We start from the raw sequence: 22,634 nt of genomic DNA, 5'->3' as shown, positions 1-22,634 counted from the left end.
CTCTTTAAAAAAATTGAAAACTAATTTAGTTTATTATCAAGAAGTATTTAACAAATAGGACCTTGCACAGTATAAAATGCGTGATTTCTAAAAGTATAGTCTTTGTAGAAATTATCTTTACGTTGTATCTAATGAAATGTTCAATGAGTATGAAATTTCATATAATATGACTGTAAGAATTTCAAACGCATTCTCATCCATTGCAAACTGTCATTCCTGCCAGTTCCCCACTTATGTATGAGAAAAGACACACAGTAATAGAAATAGAAAATTAATTGCAACTTTTTAAAGACAGACACAGTTGAAAACAATGTGACTCACCGCTTATCCTCACTCATCTTAACTTCCTGGATCCTTGTCTCTTCTTCACTAATCTAACAACAGCACCTTTCACTTCTTTGTTCCTGAGACTATAAATGAGTGGGTTCAGCATGGGGATCACAATGGTGTAAAAAACAGAAGCTACTTGATCCTTTCCCAGGGAGTAGGATTTACTTGGTTTTAAATAAGTAAAGACCAGAGTGCTATAAAAGACAGTGACTCCGAGGAGGTGAGAGGCACAAGTGGAGAAGGCCTTTTGCTTTCCTGAAGTGGATTTGATCTTCAAAATAGTAGAAAGAACAAACAAATAGGATACAGATATTGTGATAAGGGAACCAAGAAGGGTTGAACCTGCAAAGATGAATATAATTATTTCAACTCCATTTGTGTTACTGCAGGACAGAGATAAAAGTGGAGATGTATCACAATAAAAATGATGGATGACGTTGGACTTGCAGAAATGTAGTGTAATCATGGCAAACACACCAGCAGAGGAATCCACAGTTCCAATCAGGTAGGACCCAGTAAGAAGGGCAAGGCAGCATCGTGAAGACATAATGGTAGGATAATGTAAAGGTTTGCAGATAGCTATGTAGCGATCATAGGCCATTGAGGAAAGCAGTAAACATTCAACACCTGCCAAAAGGATAAAAATGTACATTTGGGCAAAACAATCTATGAATGAAATGCTCTTGTTTGAAGTCAGCAGGTTCTCTAAGGTTTTAGGTGTGATGGCAGTTGAGTAACTGAGGTCAACAAATGATAGATGGATGAGGAAGAAATACATCGGAGTGTGAAGCTGGACATCTAGATAAATAATCAGCATCATGCCTATGTTCCCCAGCACAGTGACCATGTATATCAGGAGAAACACCACAGAGAGGACTAACTGAACCTCTTTGGAATCTGTCAGTCCCAAGAGGATGAAGTCTGGTTTATTTGTGTGATTCCAGGTGTTCATAGTGAATGACCCTAAATGATGAGAAATCAAAGGTAATGCATTGGATTCATGATGGCATAGAAGTTCTTTTGTATGTTTGTCACTGTACTTTCATAATACGTTATAGAACTGTAAACAGATTTCCATATAGATGTGTAAAGCGACACTTCACTATTTACATCATAAGTGAAAATGTGTGTTATAATTCATAAAAACTGGTGCTAGTCTGAATAATTTCCTTTATACGTTTAGCCTGAATGAGTTGTTATGATCTACATGATAATAATATCCCCTCACTTTACACAAGATCTAGGTCGTGGAACTCAGATAATTAATGTGACCCAGAAATAATTCATGTAGAGTCTAGGATTATGTTTAAAATCAAAGACACTAAAGGATCTTAGCCACACCCTTATTCCAGTAAGTATAAAGGAAATTTCACATTTAATGAAAAAATATAGGGAACAACTTGGAATTGTAATTTCATGGCTTTATGAATATCAATTAACCATATTTGTTTTTACTGAACTTTAATAGGCTATGTTAAGAAAAATAACAACCAATAATTATGGGATACTGTTTCTGACAATTCAAAACAATTTTTTAAGTAAAATTATTTTATTGAAAGGTGAATAATCCCTGGTGCAGTCTTCTTCCACCGATTCTGCTTGTCACAATCACAATGTACCTTTTTAAGTACCAAATGATATGTGCACTTTAACTTTTAAATATAAATTCTATTTTAACAGCTTCAAACTTTCACAGTTTAAAAAATACTTACTTGGAGTGCCAAAGTGGGTAGAAAAAAACGGAGGCAAATTATTTCCATAAGCATTGGACTGAAAATATTCAACTCCCCAATTTTCTCACAAATGAATGTGAAAATATGTTTACAGATATGAATCTGTCAGTCTTAGAGCTTTTATTTTTCTTTTGATTATTTTTCCTTTTTCGTGAACTCATTTGAAGTGAATTCAGATGTTAATTGAATTATCCTTGACACCTTCTCAAAGTCAGTTTTAAAGGAAGTTATGCCACAAATTTATACAAAGAAGAATTGTGACTATGAACACAACATTCTATGCCTTTTATCTCTTTCTATGACACCAGAATTTATCTTGAAATGTCATGAGCATCATGTAATGTGGTCATCCTCCAGTGGCACTTTCTAAGATAGAATTCTTGGCAAGTTTTCAAGAACAATGGTAAAAGAAGTAATTCAGCAAAGGTATTGCTGTTCCCTGAGAGCCCTATAAAGAAGAAAATGATAAATGTGTTATCTTTTTCATGCACTATGTTTATTTATATGCCCACCAGTTTACTAAATTTATGAAGTATAATATTTAAATGATATTGTATTCACACCAGTGCATTTTTAAGTAGTGTGCCTATACAGAGTTATTATTTTAATTTGAAAGTTACTGTGATTATAAATAATATTTCAGAAATAAAAAATTAAAATCGAAAAAATAAATCTGCAAGAGTTAAAATCTGTTAATAAAAACAATTGAATATGTGTCCCTATATTAACTGACAGTTGTGGTTCTCCTTTCTCATCAAAAAATTTCTCTTCGCAGTAGAAAAGTACCATTCTAGAAAACTACATCCAATCAAATTGCACAGTGAGGGAGCCCAGGCCCAACAGATGCATTTACATAATTGTAAAGAAAGAAAGGGGGGGGAATGGAAAAAATACCCTCACCACTTAAGTCTCAGAATCATTTCAAAAGAGAGAGAAGACAAAGGTTGCAGGAGCCAGAGGAACAATGGATTGGCTGTGAAGTGGCACCACCTTAGATGTCCAAAGTTACACTCATAAAGCCTCACCAACATGACAGCTTAAACATGCACTGAAAAAGACAATATGGAGTTGACGTGATGACACACAGACCTTTAAAAAGCCATGTTCCTGATAGTTCTTTTGGCAATATCTGTAAAAATAAATGTCCTTCAGCTGCTTAGTAGATAATAAAAGTGGGTGACATGTTCACTATAGGATACAATTAGGCTATACAAAAATGAAACCACAGAAATTTCAGGAAGAGGATGGATCTAGAAAAGAAAATGTTCAGTACAGCAACTCAGAACCTGAGAGACAAATGCCTTATGTTCTTTCTCATCTGAGTCTCCAAACCTCAAAACATCCTACATTCTTAAGTATACATTCTTAACTACACAACAAAACCAGGAAAATAAAAAGGGACCTTTTAGGGTCTGGGGGATAGTGAGCAAGGAGAGAAAGGGAAAATAATAAGATAGTATAATCTCAAAATGTAAGATGTATTATTTATTAGGGTGTTTATTATTCAACTTCTCTTAACTTCAGCTCAAAATACAGAATTTCATATTTGCATGTTAATTTCATTAGCTCTATGCTAATTAATATATAGAAGTTAATATTTCAATACTTGTTATTATATTGAATATGTTGTGTACATTATTTTACAATGAGTTTTGTACAATGCTACCATTACTTGGTGAAATTATTCAAAATCCTTTCTTCTACCTTTTTGAATATATGGTTTATAGTTATTATATATAGTAACCTTACAGTGCAGTTGCATACAAGAAATTATTTTTATCATGGATTATTCCGATATATTCTAGTTTCAAATATGTTGTGGTTTTCCTTCTTTTGTCTCTTGTCAGATCATCACACCTCCCCAACCATTCCATTCGATTCCATTCCATTCCTTCTTTCTCTTTCTTTAGAAAATTAAGGAACACATAAAAAGAAAACAGAAAAAAATTAAGAAAGAGAGTGAAAAAGTACAGAACACACCAAACAATCCATAAAAATACATAATGGAAAATTTTATATGAAATAAAAAAATAGGATAAAAAAGTTCCTGAAATACTAATGAGACATAAAAAACAACAAAAAATAAGAAAAGGAGGATATTGGAAGTAGACAAGATTGCCAGGCAAAACTTGGGTACACGTGGATGTAAGGGGAGATAGGTAGAGAGAAGGGAGGAGGGGAGGATTCAGGAATGCTTGGGGGAATGGGATGGGTGGGATGGAGGAAGAGTGGATATGGGAGCATGGAAGTAAATATCTTAATTAAGGGAGCCACTTTAGGGTTTGCAAGAGACTTGATTCTAGAGGAGTTCCCAGGTTCAAGGAGAGGTTCCCAGATTGTTCCTTGGGCATCAGAGGAGAGGGTGCCTGAACTGGCCTTGTCCCATAGCCACACTGATGAATATCTTGCATATCACCATAGAACCTTCATCTGGCGATGGATGGAGATAGAGACAGAGACCCACATGGGAGCACTGGACTTAGCTCCCAAGGTTCAAATGAGGAAAAGAGGGAGAACATGAGCAAGGAAGTCAGGACCACGAGGGGTGCATCCACCCACTGAGACGGTGGGACTGATCTAATGGGAGCTCACCAAGGCCAGCTGGACTGGGAGTGATGGAGCATGTGATCAAACTGAACACTCTGAATGTGGCTGGCAATGAAGGTTGACTGAGAAATCAGGGACAGTGGCACTGGGTTTTGGTTCTACTGCATGGACTGACTTTGTGGAGCCTGGTTTGTTTGGATGCTCACCTTTATAGACCTGGATGGAGGGGGAAGAGCTTGGACTTCCCATGGGGTAGGGAACCCTGCCTGCTCTTAGGACTAGAGATGGAGGGAGAGGTGGGGAATAGGAGGGAAAAGGGAGGAGGGGAGGAGGTAGAAATTTTTAATAGCTAAATAAATAAATAAATAAATAATAAGAAAAGGAAACTGAAAAAAGTAAACAAAAACAACAACAAGAGAAACAATGTCACACGGAGTGTGTAATGTGTTTGCCTTTTAATGTTATGCATGTAGCCTTCCCTTAAGTGTGTTTGTTATTTATTGATTGATACTCCATTGGAGAAAACTGACTTTGCCTTTTCATGTGGTTGGCAACTCTTAATAGCTTCCTAAGTAGGTGCAAAATTGTTTCTAATTCCCCTCTAAATTTTGAATCTCTATCTGATTTAGGACTGTGCAGGCTGTGTGAATGATGTCACAGACTCGATGAGGTCATATGTTCATCAGTCTGATAGGGAACATCCTTTGGATGGCTTAACCTTGGATTGGCTGGACCAGGTTGGGCAATGTTTTTGGTACCTGAGTGTGAGCATCCACTGCTCTCTTGCTCTCTCTCTCTCTCCTCTCTCACACCTTGTTATTGGTTTTTGTTTTTGTTCCTCACTGTGTTCTGTGAGTCACCCCTTCAATGGAATAATAGGTAGGTTAGTATGAGCTTACTGACACTACTACTACTACTAATAATAATAACAATAGTGAGAAATAGAGTTAATACTTGTGAACTATTGTTTATGGACAATTTACATTGGTATAGATTCTCATATACTGATACAAATTCAAATTAGATTTGTTATATTGAATGTGTTTCTAGTTCTGTTTACAATATTTGTACATGTATGCAATGTTACCTTGTCATATTGTATGCATGCATGCTTGTACCTCTGCTTAAGACATTTTGAATATTGATACAATTTAGGATACATTTATCATATTGCATTATACATTTCTAGTTATAATCAAGATGCTTATACATTATTTACATTTTATGGACATTGTCCTTATTCACTGCACAGTGGTTTAAAGCCCATTTAGTATTCTACTGTAAAAATTTTAGGTCAATAGTCATTCATGTTTGTCATACTTATAGACTATTCAGGTTCTTTAGATACATATAGAGTGTATTCCACATAAATTGGTAATCTTCAACCACTTCAAAAAACTGTAGAATATGACATTTAAATAACTTAGGGCTCTGTTGTTCCGAGATAAGATTGCTCCTGGCAGCACCAATCTATTCCAAAGAGAATGTTGAGTCCTGTAGTTACTCTACTTGGAGCTTATTTTCTTCTTAGCTGGCCTTTGGGCAAGAAACTGTCAATGCCTTGACCACTGACAAAATGCACTGAGTCCAGATTGGAATAGCAGGAAACAAGAAAAATGACAGCCATACCTTGCCAAGACAGAGTAAGACGGTTTTAAAATTCCCCGGCCTTGGAAAATGGTCTGTTGCTTACTCTAGGCCTTAGCCAAAGTTGGTTACTCCAATGTTTCAAATGAGACTTTGGGTGATTGCCCAGGTAGCTAGTTGTCTCTGTCATCTACTGAACACTTTGGAAGCCACTTATTATGTAATATTATCTCCCTTCTCAGGCCTTTGTTAAGGTTGAAGACTAGATAGACATAGTTACTTTCCTCTTATGACTTGGTCAATCCATTTCTAATTCAAGACTTAGATTTCTTAGAATTAATTAATAACACATTTAGCATATATTTCTTGCTTAATATTTTTATGTTGGTTGTAATTTTAATTTTTATAGATGATATCTGTTCTTACTGTATATGGTTTTGTATTAGGTTTGAAACTCTTTTAATAAGACAAAAGGGGGAGATGATGAGGAATCATGTCACCCAATGGACTTTGATGAATAAGGCTAAGGGTTTTTCAACATTGTTCCAATAACTGTTGTACTCTTTATTGTTCTTGTGGAATGTTCTAGAAATCTGTAAGTTCAATTTGAAATAGAGTATTATTAAACTACAGTGTACAGTGTTTGTTAATTTTTATCTGAATGACCTACTATGGGTTATCACAGTGTGTTAAAGACCCCCCCCAACTAAATCCACTGTATTGTGGTTATTCTGTGGTTTTAGATATAGTAATATTTTTATGTTAAATTGATTGTGTCCATATTTGATAGTATATGTTTAGAGTTTAAATATTATTTTAAAGTATTTTTTTCAATGAACATGAATTTCCCCTCCATATTCTTTCACACTGGTTTAGAATTGAAGTCTATTTCCATAAACAGTAGAATAATCACTCCATTTCATTTCCATGTTCCATTTTAGAGTATCTTTTTCCATTTTTTCACCTTAAGGTATCGTGTATAATTGATTATGAGGTGATTCTTCAAAGCTAAAGAGAGGTAAATCTTGTTTCCTTATTGAATGCTGTAGCCTGTCTTAAGGTGGCAGCCTCAATTTGCTGCTCAAGTACAGTGTCCAATATTCTTTTACAAATACAAAAATATATTTTAAAAAGAGAGACTCCCTTTTATGTTGCTCATATTCGAGCCCATTCCCTTTTGCCAGGACCTATGGCGGAGGCCAATGTCCAAGCTGATGGTGCTACTCAAGCACTCGCCCTTGTGGCCTCAGATTCACTCCAGCTAGCTAGAGATTTCCATCAGCTCTATCATGTCCCAGCGAATACACTTCGCCTAAGGTTTAAGATCTCTCGGGACAATGCCAGAGGAATAGTAAAAGCCTGTCCCTCCTGTGTAACCATGCTACATCCTCCACATGTTGGGGTAAATCCAGGGGGTTGAAGCCAAACTCACTCTGTCAAATGGACGTGACTCATATCTCAGAATTTAGTAGGCAAAAATATGTTCATGTGTCAGTGGACACATGCTCTGGGATAATTCATGCCACCCCCCTAACAGGGGAGAAAGTAATTCATGTAAAAGTGCATTGCTTAGAAGTCTGGGTGGCCTGGGGGAAGCCCACCCGTCTTAAGACTGACAATGGCCCAGCATATGCCTCACAGGGCTTTAAATCCTTTTGTAAGCAATTACAAGTCAAACACACCACGGGCCTACCATACAATCCAAAAAGTCAAGGGATTGTAAAAAGAACAAATAGAAACCTAAAAAAGATTCTCCAAAAACAAAAAGGGGAAATAGCTAACGCAGCGTCCCCCAGGGAAAGGATCTCCCTTACACTCTTTACACTTAATTTTTTAATTCAAAACAATGCTGGAAAAACAGCAGCAGACAGGCATACCCTACATGAAAGCTCTTCAGAGCAAGATTTGGTCATGTAAAAAGATGTACTGGATAACAAATGGTACGGACCGGATCCGGTGGTTACCAGATCCAGGGGAGCTGTTTGTGTTTTCCCCCAGAATCGAGAGGATCCAATCTGGGTGCCAACAAGACTGACCAGAGAAGTGAAGGATGCTACAAAGGATAAAGATGATCCAGTGGATGCTGAATGCCCTACTGTGGATGATTCATACGAAAGCAGCAAGGATTACCCTCTGGGCGGTGACAAGGGCATGGCCCATACCGATACAGTTCATGTTAATTCATCCCATTTTCCCACATTATTTTCCACTTCCTGTGAAATGGGTGCGCCCTGTATGCCTAACTCAAAACCAAAGTTAGAGAGATTTAATACAACCAGTGTTGATTTAAATGGGACCATGTACTTTTTCCTAGTTAGGGGTGAGAAAAGCCCTCATCCTTACATTAAGCTCCTATGCAAGAGTCTCACCAACTGGATGGATCCTTTGGAGCATAGTAAGGTGGAGATAGACATACTATATAGTGCATTAAGCAGCATAGCCAAGGAACCAACAAAAGGATCTGATACAGCGACATTACATTGGCCATAAATGTTACCACCCTGGCCATGCGGGCTGATCCCGTGGTGCCTGTTGGAGTGAGTACAGACGCTAGAAATGCAACTCACTTTAAAACATCACCACATTGCATTCCAGATTTTTCATTCCCACCCACCTTTAATGCCTGCCAAGCAAAAACCTGGGAGGAGAGACAAACTGCATTGGTGTTTTCTTTATCCCCTTCCATGGAAAGGTATATCTATAATCATACCAATGAAAATTCTACAACAGGGACAGGGTGGTCCTGGTACCAATGGTTGCTTTCCAATGAGGTGGGAGCTGTGGCAGATGTTTCTGCCTTGGCGCAACCCCTGCCAATTACAACACAGTTGCTCAAGGTCTCAGGTGTTGTTATTGAGCAGCATGGGCGAAAAAGGCGTCTTCGAATTAGTCAAGAAGAAGGTTGCATAATCATACTCTTCCGAGAACAGCAGTCTGCCTACCCTCTCCATTCATTTTTTTATTTACCAATGCTACCGGTAAAGAGAAAAAGCTTGATTGTAAAAACGCCTCAGTGGAGTGCTTTTGGTCTAAATGTTAAAATGGGACATGGAATCTAGCTGTGGTGCTGAAGGTTCCTACGTTTGTACCCCTTCCTACAGAGGCTGACCCTGAACAGTTCCCCATTATTGCACTCCTACGCAGGCGGCGTAATTTTGGGATCACTGCTGCCATACTCACTGCCATTGTGACATCAACGGCAGCCGCCATTGCAGCAGGAGTAGCAATGGCTCAGCAGATACAAACGGCTGATGTCCTTAATAAAGTAGTTGCTAAGACTGCAGATGTCCTGGATATGCAGACACAGATTAACAAACATATGCTGTCAGACATAGTGGCCGCCAATCAGAGGATTGATTTTTTACAAACCCAAATAGATGAATTGGCCAGCTTAATTCAAGTTGGTTGCGTGTCATATCAAAAACATCTTTACATTACCCCTGTTGTTTTTAATAACTCCAGGAATGTATCCCAGAAAATTGGACAATACTTGGCGGAAAATTGGTCGATGGAGATGGAGACGTTACTCCAAGAGCAATTGTTTCACATTATCACCTTGAACAGCACCTGTGTGCAGCCTCTCACCTTTGAGCAATTTTCCGACTGACTTTATTCTGCCTTTTCCTTTTTTAAGGAATGGGTAGGGGTAGGGATATTTTTGGCATGCTGCCTGGGTGGATGTGCGGTATGTCTGTGATTGGTGTGCCGTCTGCGAGCCCAAACGAGGAGGGACAAGGTCATTGTGACACAAGCCTTGGCTGCCTTGGAATGTGGTTCCTCACCCCATATTTGGCTTTCAGCCTTAAAGAGCTCGTAGGCAATATGCTATACATAGCTTTGCACCCTCTAGGAACCAAATAGTCCCATTGCACAGAGAAAGGTATACATAAAAAAAAGTGTGTAGATACAACCCTTACACTCCCAGGGAAGTATTTGTCCCATTACATGGGAAGGGTGTATCTTGCTTATTCCTTTCCCTCGATCGGTCCACACATCATGAGGTAGGGACCTGATTGGGAAATAGTTCTTTGCCTTATTGCTCTTAAAAACAAAACGGGGGAACTGTAGGGAGCCACCCGGGAAAATCGCCATTACAAGATGACGCCAGAGGTCCTGCAGCTTGGAGGTAAGCAAGTCCTTATTTGGTACTGCCGCGTGGGGCTGAGCGCCCTTTGCCTCCACATGCGCAATTGAGCCTTGTCCCTGGCCAATTCTGAGGCTCCGGGCATCAGCAGACTGGTATTCACCAATCAGGACAGTACCCGAGTCCCTTCACCCTATATAAGCAGATGCCGCTTGGCTTTCGCTCTCTCGCTTCCCACTCTCCCTTCAACCAAGAGGCTCCAATAAAGTGTGATTTGAAAAAATCCTTGACTCGTGGTCGTTCTTCCTTGCTGGTCAAGGTGTCTGCCACAGAGAATGGAGTCATGAGAAGATTTCTGAGTGCTTGTGAGAAAACTCCAAGACCCCAAGGAAAAATTCCTCTGACTTCAGCTTCTTCAAACACTGCAGACTTGTTCTTGGATTAAGCTTTCATACTCTTCCAAGTATAGTGGAGAGGAGTGAGTTCACCTCAGCTTAGTCTTTACGACCAGCTAGTGTTGTTTCTTTATATGCCACAGTGGAAAACATGTTTTGGGCACTTTCAACTTGATCGTCACGTGTGGTTTTCTCTTGTGACTGCATGCTTTACCCATGTGACTTCTTTTAGCCCTTTGAGTGAAAACAGTCTGTTGCTCTGGATTGAGCTGTCTGTTGCATGAGACTTCAGTTTGCCTTCAGTCTCCCAGGTCCCACAGCCTCTAAACAGTAACCACGGTCTCTGAAGAATGTGTAGGTTTCCTTATCCACTAGGATCAGAGCTTTGTTCTTAGCTTTTGCTTGACAGAAGATCAAGTCAGTCTGACGTGTTCGTGATCTTCCTCCAAAGAGAATCCCCGACTAAGAGAGGCACCACATGTACACGGACATTCTTCATGTGTGGAGTGTGCATGGCTCTCTTCCCAAGCCTGCCATCTGTGACCCTAACTCCTACAGGCCAGTGTTCCTTTACATCTCTTCATCAGCCTCCTCCTCTCCCCTGCATCACTGCCTAGGTCAGATTCTCCTCTGTCTTTGAAGCTCGATCCTATTCTCCTGACAGCCAGTGGCTCTCTAGCCTCCCTGTGTGATATGACAGAATATTTTCCCATCTGTGTTTTTCTGCACTTTTCCCTGGAATTTAAGGCCAGTGTGTCTGCAGGATCTAGGTCCATCTCTGGTGTGGCTCAGCCTTTCACAGATCAGGTGTGGTTATGGCCTTGAACCCTGTTGAATGTGGACACTAGATTGGCATGACCATGTGGTCCTCGTTCACAGGCCATTTTTATACAGCATCCTGTGGGCAGGGAGTGGCACAGGGAGGCTCATGGATGGTCAGTACGGCAGCACCCTGTCGCTCCCAACCTCTGCCTTTCTCCTGTCCTGGGAACACAGTGTCCCCAGACTTCAAACAGCCTACTTACTTTTTCATAGGCAGGCAAGTATCGGTTTTTGATCTTGTCTTTTACCAACAAGATCTTGGCTTCTCTTTGGTCTGGGGGACATATGACCAATGGCAGCATCATCTCAGTGAGATCAAAAATACCCTCTCTGTACATGTCGATCCTGAAAGACAAAATTATCCAAATGGTTAAGGATTTTCAAAGATTCCCTATTTTACATTTTAATCTGAAAACCTAAGAAATTTACACTGGAAGGTGTTTGCAAAGTTACTTCTTCTAGTGGGTATAAACATAAAAATTTTATATTTAACAGATATACTATCTTCCCTTCTAGGACATCCTGTCTGTTCAGATACAGTTTTAAATTTTTTTTATACACAATGGCCCCAACCCAAGCACAAAGAGCATCACTTGCCCATTTAGAGATGCAGTCATGATATACTTGGTGGTATCCAGGAAGATAACCATCAAACTCTACAGCAGACTTGCATGCTCTCTGACATGATTTGATCGCTATAGCCATGCTGAAATTCTCAGAGCTATGAAATTGTGGTATTGGGAATATCATGTGAAGGTGTGTTACTTTTGTTTATGTGACATTTGTTTAACTCTGTGAAGCTGTGATACTTCACTTCTCTATACACCTGATGGCTTCATAGAGCTCTGAATGGCAATAGTGAGGCAGGAGGAAGGAAAGGAGGGACTGGTAGACAGAAAAAATTATATTGTAGGAGAAATCTGGGAAGAAGGGGTTCATAAAAGTAGCCACATAAATAGGAGGACAAGAGGGGCCAGCCACTCAGCTACACAGCCATCCATGGAGTAAGAATGAGGTTTATAGAGTAAGAGAGTGAGAAAAACCCAGAGGCAAAAGGAGGATGGGATAATATAATTTAAGAGAAGCTGGCAAGAAACAAGTCAAGCTAAGGTCAGATGTTTATAACTAAGAATAAGCCTCCATGTGATTCTTTTGAGAGCTGGGCAGAGGACTCTCCCCAAAAGAACAGAAAGAGCAAAAAATATTCTACTCCTTCTACATATACACCACAACATTGCCTCCCATGTGCTCAACACCAAGCCCTGGCTGAGCCTTCAGGTGCACCTCTCTCATTCTGCTGCGTGGCTCAGAGTCATTCTTGGTCAGTGTAGAAGTCTCCGCTCATTTCTCGGGAAGAATATCTGTATAACCAGAACACACTGCTGCTGGATTCTGGCCTTGCTAACATTTGTCAAGACTTGCCTGCTTCTTTATTCATGTAAACCACAGCACACATGGGACACATGCATTCCCTTGTTCCAAACTGTAATTTGTACCATTCTTTTTGGACAGAGGTTCAGCATCACACAGTCACACATCACCATTATTATACCCTCAAAATGTGTTTTCCTGTTTTAGTAAGTACTTTTGCAGGATCCTAAAACACAACATTTTTCAATTGTAGAAGATTTTGGTCTCCCCCACACCCCAGTCCTGGCACTGTGGCAGCTAGTGCAGGAGGACTGATCTATTTCCTTCTTGTCCATGGTGAGGATGGGAACATTTCATATGATATGAACCATGTACTGTAAGTTCGATGCCAGCCTGGTCTACAGAGCTAGTTCCAGGACTTCCAGAGCTGTTACACAGAGAAGCCCTGTCTCACCTGTCCCCTTCCCCTCAAAAAAGAAATGAGCCATAGAACATATGCCCTGGTGTCTGCTTACTTTACACGGTGTAATGTCCATGTTGTATCTTTGTATTGCTTTCCTCATGTATGTTCATGGCTAAAATCATACACTGTGCTCCTCTTTCATCTATTACTGAATATCTCGGCTGATTCCACCATAGGAAATCATAATAATGCCGCTAGAAGTATTTCTATACAAGCACTGTTACAGTCAGGTCCATTTCCCATGGACATATGTTTCCCACACCACATTTAGCTGTTTGAGCAGCTGTGGTATTCTCACACAGTGGTTCATGACTGAAGGATTTTGTGAGAACTCTGGGTTCCAGCATGGGTGGTACAGTAACCTGGCTGCTTTAGTCCTGAATTAAATGCTCCAGGTAACCTTGGCACTTGGGAACCTATCTCTCTAAGCCTCCTTGTGTTGAGCAGTTCGTTGGTGTGGGAGAATTGTCTGTATTCTGTCAATCTTGTATTTTAATAAAACACTGATTGGCCAGGCAGGACGTATAGGCGGGTCAACCAGACAGGAAGTAAAGGCGGGTCAATGAGAATAGGAGAAGGCTAGGGAGGAGGAATCTCCCTCCACCATTCCTGCCCAGATCATCGAAGAGGCAACATGTGAGCTGACAGCTGAAAAAGGTACCAAGTCACGTGGCTAAAATAGATCAGAATAATGGGTTAAGATAAGTCATAAGAACTAATAAGTAGCCTGACCTAATGGGTCAATCAGTTTATAATCTTATGGAGTCCTGTGTGTGATTTTCCTTGGGAGTTGCTGGCTGTGGGGTACCGGGCGGGACAGAAACCCCAACAAGCCGGCCCTCATGTTACAGTTCATAGAACCCTCTGGCAATTCAGATGCTTGCTCTGCACTGTTGCTACTCATGGGATGTGGGAGGCAGCTCCTTCACCCTTCCTTCCCTAGGACTCCTCCTCCAGCCTCAAGTCTTTTGACTTTTAGTGTCCTTTGCCCTAAACGGTTGGCTGAGGTCCAGCACTGAAGCCTTGGGCACCTGGAGTCATGGCTCCCCCATGCTCAGACCCTTGGCAATTCTATCCCTGTGCTGTGCTGACAACATTATCCTCGACTGTAGCCACACTCACCTGCATCCACCCCATTTGCTTTTCCCTCTCCTCCATGGACTCTTCCATACTTGACCTAAGTGATATAACCAGCTTGCTCCTAGACATAAAACCTTCCACGCTCTTGCTCATTCATGGAGGGACCAAAATTTCCTTTGTTTCCCCTTGGAGTAATAACAGGAAATATACCATACAGGGCTCTCTCCTTCACGTCATTCCCGTAGAGGTTGTATTTGGTGGCGATGTAGTTGAGAATGGCTCTGCTCTGTACCAGCGTCATCCCGTCAATCTCCACCATGGGCACTTGCTGAAACATCAACCTCCCATCTGTGAAAGAAGAAAGGGAAAGGTCTCTGAGGTGTCCAAGTCTCACTTCTCAAAAGCAGAAAAATTGCATTAAAGTATTTGATCATGCAAAGGGAAGATAAATGATCGACTCTCAGTCTTTCAGGCTGAACCCCATTTACTTTAGCGTCTGTTTCCTCTCTGTCTTACTCATCTTCTTTTGGCTTTTGCGCTTCTCACATCCATCTTTATTTCCTATCTAGACACGTATTATATTTCTAGTGCATGTTTTCATGTCAGTTCATATCCCTGGATGCACATGGAAGAGGAGGAGGGACAACAGAGGCCACCATGAAAGCAGAACAAGTATGCTTGACAAACTCATCATCAGGGAAGCTACCATGAGCTCTCCAGCCTTTTTTTTGTGGTTTTTAACATGAGGGCCGTCTTGTTGGGGTATCTGTTCCCACCCGGTATCCCACAGCCGGCAAGTCCCAGAGAAAATCAACCACACAGAGATCTCTATAAGTTATAAAGCTGATTGGCCCATTAGGTCGGGCTACTTATTAGCTCTTACAACTTTTGTTACCCCATTATCCTTATCTACGTTAGCCACAGGGCTCAGTACCTTTCTCAGCTGAGCAGGTTACATCCTGTCTCTTTGGTGGTCTGCGCAGGAGTGGCGGAGGGAGCTTCTCCTCCTTAGCCTTCTCCTATTCTCATTGCCCCGCCCTTACTTCCTGTCTGGTTGACCCGCCTATACGTCCTGCCTGGCCAATTAGCGTTTTATTAAAATACATGATTGACAGAATACAGACAATTATCCCGTACCAGTGGTTGATAGTAACTCATAGGTAGTTTGAAAAATCATCACTGCTTTTTTCTGTCCATGATGTAATTGATGCTGATGTGTCTGTGTGGTTGCAGGGCAGTGTATGTGGAACCCTGTCAGTGTAAGTGAGTGAGTCATCCTTACTGAGATTGCTCACTCTGGAGTAGGAATCATAGAAAACAGTAACAACCCACTGGCCAAACTTTTGGAGATACCAACTTTCCCACCCTTATCACTCTCTCCATTTTTAGAGCACCCAAGGAGCCCCACCACCTCAATCACATCACTCTGCCATTCCTGCCTGTCCCCACCCTCTGCTCACCAGCATCACCTTCTGGTAAACCTTCTACTCGGCACTTTACCAAGGACATACACATACTTAGTGTTACCTTTTATTAATTTTTCCAAGTCTTCTGGACATCCTATAAACTTCTCTTCAAACTGAAGACAGAAAAACAAGTAAAGGCATTCTCATTAGCCCATTCTGTATCATTGGAGATCTTTTAAATTGTACGGTCTGTGTCTGGTAGAACATTCACAGAAGTTAAATCTTGTAGTAGATACAAAAGAGTCTGATATTGGCCACTAGGAAATTTAGATTAGGTCCATCAACAAAAGGGTGTTTATTACAACAATCTTGTGGTGTTTCTCCACCCTGACCCCATTCTAGAACCTAAGAGGGGAGTGATCTCTGGCAGGCCGTCACTGGGAAATTTACTGTTGAGGCTTTGGAGTCTCAGGAAAGTGTTTTGACTTCATTGAGAACAGAATAGAACTTTCTGTGTCTCCGTCATGGCACATGGCATGGGCCCATGGGCATCTACATTTCTTATTTTCAAGATATATTTATTATATTCATTATACTTTATTAAGAAGAGGCCTATTTCGGGACTTCTCAACTGTAAACATTGAGTTTATAACACATTATGGAAACACAAAAGGGATAGGATCTGACTAACTCTTACTTTGCCCTTTATGTAATTGGTGAGTATTAATTAAGGAAATTAAATCCTTAGTAAAACAATTTTTATATTCACTTTCTTTTTTATTTGTCTGTGCCCCTGTCTTTGGATTCACTTAAAGCAGTTCTGTCTGGATGGCTCATTCAGCCCATATTCAATCATATTCTTTTCATCTTTGCCATCCTTGATCTTTGAATATTGTGCTTTTGCATTTATTGGCCCCATTTCAAGATTCTCTAAACAGCTGTCAATTGTTCCCTGCCAATTTGACATCTCTTTAAACACACCAATATTGAGTGCTTGTAGGTTGAGCTTAAGGTTACAGACTGTGCTCTGAGCATTTCGCCTTTCTCAATAACCGCTCCTGAAGTGTAAACATAGCTTGAAAATCCTTGCTTATTTTAATAGTCATCTCCCAGTTCTGAGACTTGAAAAATGTATATCCAATGCTTTTAAGTCTTCAGTTATTACATATTTTGTGTGCAAGGGTGTTTGCTGGGAAATGAACAAGCAATCTGCGCCTACATATGTCTGTGCACCACACACATGCCTGGTGGCCCTAGATGCCAGAAGACAGTGGATCCCCTGGGACTAGAGTTACAGATGGTTGTGGGCCACCATGTGGGTTCTGGGAATAGAACTTGAATCCTCTGGATGAATAGCTAGTGCTCTAAACCTCTTAGGTCATTGCTCCTCTCCTTATCTATATCTTTCAATTTCATACCTGGGGGCTGAAGAAAATGGTTCAGGGGCTAAGAGCACCGAGTGTTCTTCCAGAGGTCATAGACTTGATACCAGCACCTACATTTGACGCCTTGCAAGTGTCTGCAACTCCAGTTCTAGATCCAATGCCCTCTCCTGTCCTCCTTGGGCACTGCACACAAATGGTGCACCACAATCTGTCCAGGCAAAATCACATATACATAAAAGAAAAACTTAACATTCAATCAGTATGTACATGACTGTCACCATCTTTGGGACTTTTCCAGTCCCCCGCTCTCTCAGTTCTCCAATCCTGCAATAACACATCGGCAGGTTTACACCCTCCCCTCTGCATATCCAACCGTCCTCATCTCACAAGGTCCTTTAATTATCTGATCAAATGTTATGTTTCCCACCCAAAGGAAAGTTTAAAACTGTCATGATCAAGAACTGAAAACCCAGTCGTATCCTCACTTGGATTTGACATGCTCAACACTCCCTCTCGATCATGCTAATAATGAAATTTTTCATCTTCAAAATTTTTGTATAAATACATGCTACTCCTTTCCCGTTTTGAACTGAGAAGTCTCAGAGCTGAGTCATAAATTTCTTAGTAATGTAATGAAAGGACATCCTTTAAAGCTGAGAGATTTCCCAGCTGTGAATCAGGTGCCTTTCCCTCTCATACACAAAGCAGAAACATTTTCTGCAGCTTAGGGAACAATATCTACAGCCAATTCTAAAATAAGTTGATGAATCCATCCTATCTGATGTCCACCTCCAAAATAGACCTGCAGGTTCTGGGCGTTGAAAAGCTTTATTTAGGGACAGGTTGAACATGCCTACACCAGGTACACAGGAACTTCGATGTGGGTGCTTGCTGGTCAAGCAAGATCCAATTATTCTTGTTATCTTTTATTACTGGTGTGTGTGTGTGTGTGTGTGTGTGTGTGTGTGTGTGTGTCTGTGTGTGTGTGTGTGTGAAAATTAGTACAGAATCCACAGAGGACAGGGGCAGCAAAGTCCCCTACAGCTAGAGTTATTGTCTGTTCTGAGTCACCATATGTAGGTGCTGAAAACCAAACCAGGGTCTTCTGCAAAATCAGTAAGCACTTCAAAATGCTGAGCCATATTTCTGGCTCCTCATCTAAACTTCCTTTATTTTTGTGTATATAAATGTTTCTGTGTGAAGGCCTGTGTGTGTGTGTGTGTGTGTTTGTGTGTGTGTGTGTGCACGCACATACCAGGAGAAAGCTGTGACGTGAAAAGACATACAAATTTTGGTTGTTGCATGGGTTTCTAAATCCAAAATCAGGGCTTCCCACTTTACCTTAATCTCCTGAGCCACCTTGCTACCCATCTAGGGCCATGGAAAGGACTTCTTTCCTTTCATAGTTAAAAGGGACTTTTTAGGCATGAAAGTTTGAAAATTGGTTTCTAATGTGATTAGTAGTTTGCTGACGATCCCATAACCCCACAGATTGGACTGACAGACAATGAAATGACGTCAACCATGTGCACAGCACTCACAGAGGGGCAGGGAGTGGTGACATCACCACAGTTCAGAGGGAGGCTAAACTGTGATGGGCTTGGTGGGTATGAGGGGGATGATGTCAGTGGCATCCTGTGGGCACCTTGAGCTGGAAGGTCTGAGCCAGGGTCTCTAGCGGCCTCTGCCCACTGCCTTCTCAGTTACCATGGACAGGGAAGAGGAAGGCTTGTACAGACACCCCACCCCCTCCTCCTGAACTGAATCAACAGTCCCGTGGCTTAGAACATCCCCTGAGCCACAGAGCTGGCGTACACACACTGGCACCCAACTATTCATGTATTTAAAGCAATCCTCCTGGGCTGGCACTAGCGAGTCTCGGTTTTTACGAACTCCTTCATTCAGAAAGGATCAGCTGAAGCCCTGTTCGTTTAGGAATGGAGGTGGATTCCACAGCTGAGGGAAACACGTTGCCATGACACTGAGGGAGGACGCCAACGCTGCCTTTACAGGACACCACTTCATCTTTTACCCTTCCCATTCTGCTCCTGACTGAGGAGGACAAGATCTCAGGCAGCTTCCAGCACTTCCTCTCAGGAAATACCAGTTCCTGGAGTGAGCTTTGAAGTGTTTTTCCCAGGGACACCTCTAGAGGGCAGCACTAAGGTCTACCAGAATTTTCTGTCCTAAAGCTGGAAAACATTTAACCTCAGAATGTTGCTTCCACACTCACTTGGGCCCTTTTCACACTTTCCTGAAAGCTCACAGATGTGGGGCCACCTGAAGATGGGAACCCCATGTTATTCTCCAGCTTTACCCTTCCAACCAGCCCTGTGTGTGGCATTCAAGGGTCCCTACAAACCGATTACTGAACTTTGTTCTGTTTTGAAAGGCAGTTTGCTAAAGCCTCTGTGCGAGACCTGCCATTCATGTTGTATATTCTAAATTAAACTTTATTGACTATAAAGTGCAGTCTGTCCTTTTTAATTTTATTTAATATTATATTCAGAAAGAGTGTATGTGTGTGTGTGTGTGCGTGTTTGTGTGTGTGTGTACATTCATGCAAAAGTGCTCATGGAAGTCAGAGGTATTGGAACCCTCTGAGGCTAGAGTAATGGCAGTTGTGAGCAGCCTGGGTGTGTCCTCTGCAAGAACACCATGAGGTTTTGACCACCGAGCCATTACTTCAGTCTCCTGTCCCCTTGAAACCATTTTTATCATGGAAATTTCTGCTTCTATGCTGTAAAACTACACACAAGATGCAAAGATCCTCCACCCATCAATCACAGCTCCAATAACCCCCAGCTAATGTCCACCGGGTTCATCTCTGCCCACCTTCTCTGTGACTCTGACCTTAATGTCAGACTTGAGGTGTCAAATGTCCCCATCACAAACAATTTTATGAATCTTAAATACTTTTGTTAAAAGAACAGGGTCATACCTATAGCCACAATATCATACCGTAATTTGCAATAAATGATTGGAATTATTTAATAATCAATATTTGGGTTTGTATATTTGTATGTCTCATTATGTAACTTGATTCTAATACTCAAATAGTTAACTAATCAAGTAAGTATTTTATTTTTTTTCTGAAAATATCCTTTAATGTGAATGTGTTCTTTGATAGAGAGCATGATGAAATTTTCATTTCTTCGAATCAGTCCATCTTCTTCCTTCATGAAGATCACTATTAACAAGAAACCATGCACCGTTTTCCTGGGTGGAGCCTCTCAGCTTAGAGAAGTATTAGACTTATCTTATGTTCCATTCCAGAAGAGCAATGCACAACCTACCTCCACCCCTGCTGCAGCCAGGAGCCACCTGATGCACTCCATCCTGCCCCGGCCATTGAAGTAGTGAAGCATGGGCTTCCCAGCCATGGCTGCAGCTGAGGTTTTACTGTGAATGGAAAAACAAAAAGATCAATCCCTGGGAGACTGTGCTCTGGGATACCGTCAGTAATACAGCACCAGGGAAGGGCAGTATGCCTTCTTCATGGATGAAGGGGAACAAAGACGGTTCTCTCTCTCTCTCTCTCTCTCTCTCTCTCTCTCTCTCTCTCTCTCTCTCTTGGTTTTTTGAGAGAATTTCTCTGAGTTACACAGGCTTTCTCTGTGTAACAACCATAGCTGTCCTGGAATACTTTTTGCAGACCAGATTAGTCTAAAACTTACAAGTCTGCCTGCTTTTGCCTCCCCTGTGCTGGGATTAAAGGCACGCACGCCAGTAGGCTTCTATGTCCTAATTTCTCACTCAGCAGTGACCAGCAATGAACAATGCACCAAACCAGTCTCAGCTGGTCATAGGCTTTTGCTTTGAGGACATAAGCAGAGTAAGTAACCCTGATCCTATAATGATAAAGGATATGTGATCTTGTTTCGCCTATTTCTTGAAAAGTGTGTATGCTTGTTTTGTTGGGAAGTTTTGTCTATGTTTTTGGTGTGTTTGCAAGTTTTGCTTTAAGCATGGAGCTGAACAAGAATTGCCAGGCTATTTTTTACTGTTTCTGCTGCCGACAGCAGCCTGTTACCACCCAGCCCTGCTGTGGCTACATTTATGGTCAGGGCTCAAAATTTATCTCTGGGGTTGGCAGGAGTCCAGATGGCTTTTTGGTGTAGATAACGTTAAACCTACTTTATGCTGTTTCTTATTAAAAATCTGGCTCTAGGGCTGGGGAGATGGCTCAGAGGTTAAGAAAACTGACTGCTCTACCAGAGCTCCCAAGTTCATTTCCCAGCAACCACATGGTGGCTCACAACCATCTGTAATGAAATTTGGAGGCATCTGTCTCCTGTGGGCAGCTACAAGTCCAAGATTCTCTTGGACTCCACCTTCTTGCTCCCAGCATTCAGTTTAGTTTTCCCTGCCTAGCTCTATCCTGCCCTATGACAGGTAGCTTCTCTATTCATTAAACAATAACAGCAACACATACACAGAAGGATTTCCCACACCAAGCCTTACTCAGTCCCCTGTATATGTTCAAAGTTAAGCTTAAAATAAGTAACTAGAAGCAAAGTTTGTCTATTCAGATATACCTAGACATTTCTCAAAAATATATCAGAGATCTACAACATATGGCATTTAAAATGTTGATTTAAAAGCTTATGATCTCATACAGAGACTCCCAGATCCTCTCAGTGACTCAAGGTCTCCAAGGAATATTACCCACACCAGGGCTACTTCACCTGGATTTGGCAATGCTGACCACTGGGCAAGATGCTCCAGTGAAACAACTGCCACCAGGACCTGGCCCTGGTTGTGGACAAGCAGAAGGACACTGGAGAATTGATCGTACCCCCTTTGCTTAGACAAATAAGGTAGGTCTTACCCATGTTCCTTTACAGAAAAGACTCTCAGCTTATAGGCCTGGTGAAGACTGGTACTGTTCTGATACTTCTGCCTCCAGCACTATGGAGACCTGGGTATGGCTCACTGGGTTTGGGCTGCTCTCTGTCATTTTTAATAGATTCAGAAGCTGCTTGGTCTACACTCAGCTATAATTTAAACTTCTTGGATCTCTGATAGAATTGACCAATGGACTAGCTATAGCTGTCAGCTAAGAAGCAGGCAGCCAGGTTCTTCCCCAAGGCTATTAGCTCATTTCATATGTAAAAATCCAGAGGTGCTTTTCCTAGTGCTACTACGTCTCCTGTTGAGAAAAGGTAGACAGGCTTGTCATTCTTCATAAGACTCCCACAGTGTTCAGGATTTCAGAGCATCATGATAGACTAGAAACATGACAAGTCAGAGGGGAGGGACCTATGAGACACCATCCCTTCCTGAAAGTTTAGAGTCCTTCAGTGTAGTTCCTACAGTCCTGTAAACAACACCTCACACAAACAACTCTAAAGCTACCCAGCATATCTCCCTTTCTCTCTCTATCTCTGTCTCTCTCTGTCTCTCTGTCTCTGTCTCTCTCTCTCTCTCT

At 41.3% G+C, this 22,634-nt stretch overlaps 2 protein-coding genes across 2 annotated transcripts; both read right to left on the bottom strand.

Annotated features, from left to right (window-relative positions):
* Positions 1 to 334: 334 nt before the first annotated feature.
* LOC125408197 (olfactory receptor 8H1-like) lies at positions 335 to 1,282 on the bottom strand. The gene has a single exon (XM_048446357.3). The coding sequence runs from the start codon at positions 1,280 to 1,282 to the stop codon at positions 335 to 337; it is 948 nt and encodes a 315-aa protein (XP_048302314.3).
* Positions 1,283 to 11,602: 10,320 nt separating this feature from the next.
* Positions 11,603 to 20,605, bottom strand: LOC125403652 (glutathione S-transferase A2-like). The gene is made up of 4 exons (XM_048439221.3): positions 20,500 to 20,605; positions 15,940 to 15,991; positions 14,628 to 14,760; positions 11,603 to 11,843 (listed from the first exon to the last, which is right to left on the bottom strand). Exons 1-4 carry the CDS (start codon positions 20,584 to 20,586, stop codon positions 11,603 to 11,605), a joined length of 513 nt encoding a protein of 170 aa, XP_048295178.1. The 5' UTR covers positions 20,587 to 20,605.
* Between the last annotated feature and the right edge of the window lie 2,029 nt (positions 20,606 to 22,634).

The sequence above is a fragment of the Myodes glareolus genome, chromosome 6, assembly GCF_982192425.1.
Source record: "Myodes glareolus chromosome 6, mMyoGla1.1, whole genome shotgun sequence".
Taxonomy (NCBI): domain Eukaryota; kingdom Metazoa; phylum Chordata; class Mammalia; order Rodentia; family Cricetidae; genus Myodes; species Myodes glareolus.
Note: the sequence above shows the minus strand (reverse complement) of the source record. Positions and strands in the feature narration are given on the sequence as shown.

Coding starts and splice junctions, on each gene's coding strand:
- LOC125408197 (XM_048446357.3), bottom strand. CDS start 1,282: ATGAACACCTGGAATCACACAAATAAACCAGACTTCATCCTCTTGGGA.
- LOC125403652 (XM_048439221.3), bottom strand. CDS start 20,586: ATGGCTGGGAAGCCCATGCTTCACTACTTCAATGGCCGGGGCAGGATG. Junction 14,761..15,939: donor CTTGGAAAAATTAATAAAAG/GTAACACTAAGT, acceptor CTTCTTTCACAG/ATGGGAGGTTGATGTTTCAG. Junction 11,844..14,627: donor GACGTGAAGGAGAGAGCCCT/GTATGGTATATT, acceptor TTTGTCTTTCAG/GATCGACATGTACAGAGAGG.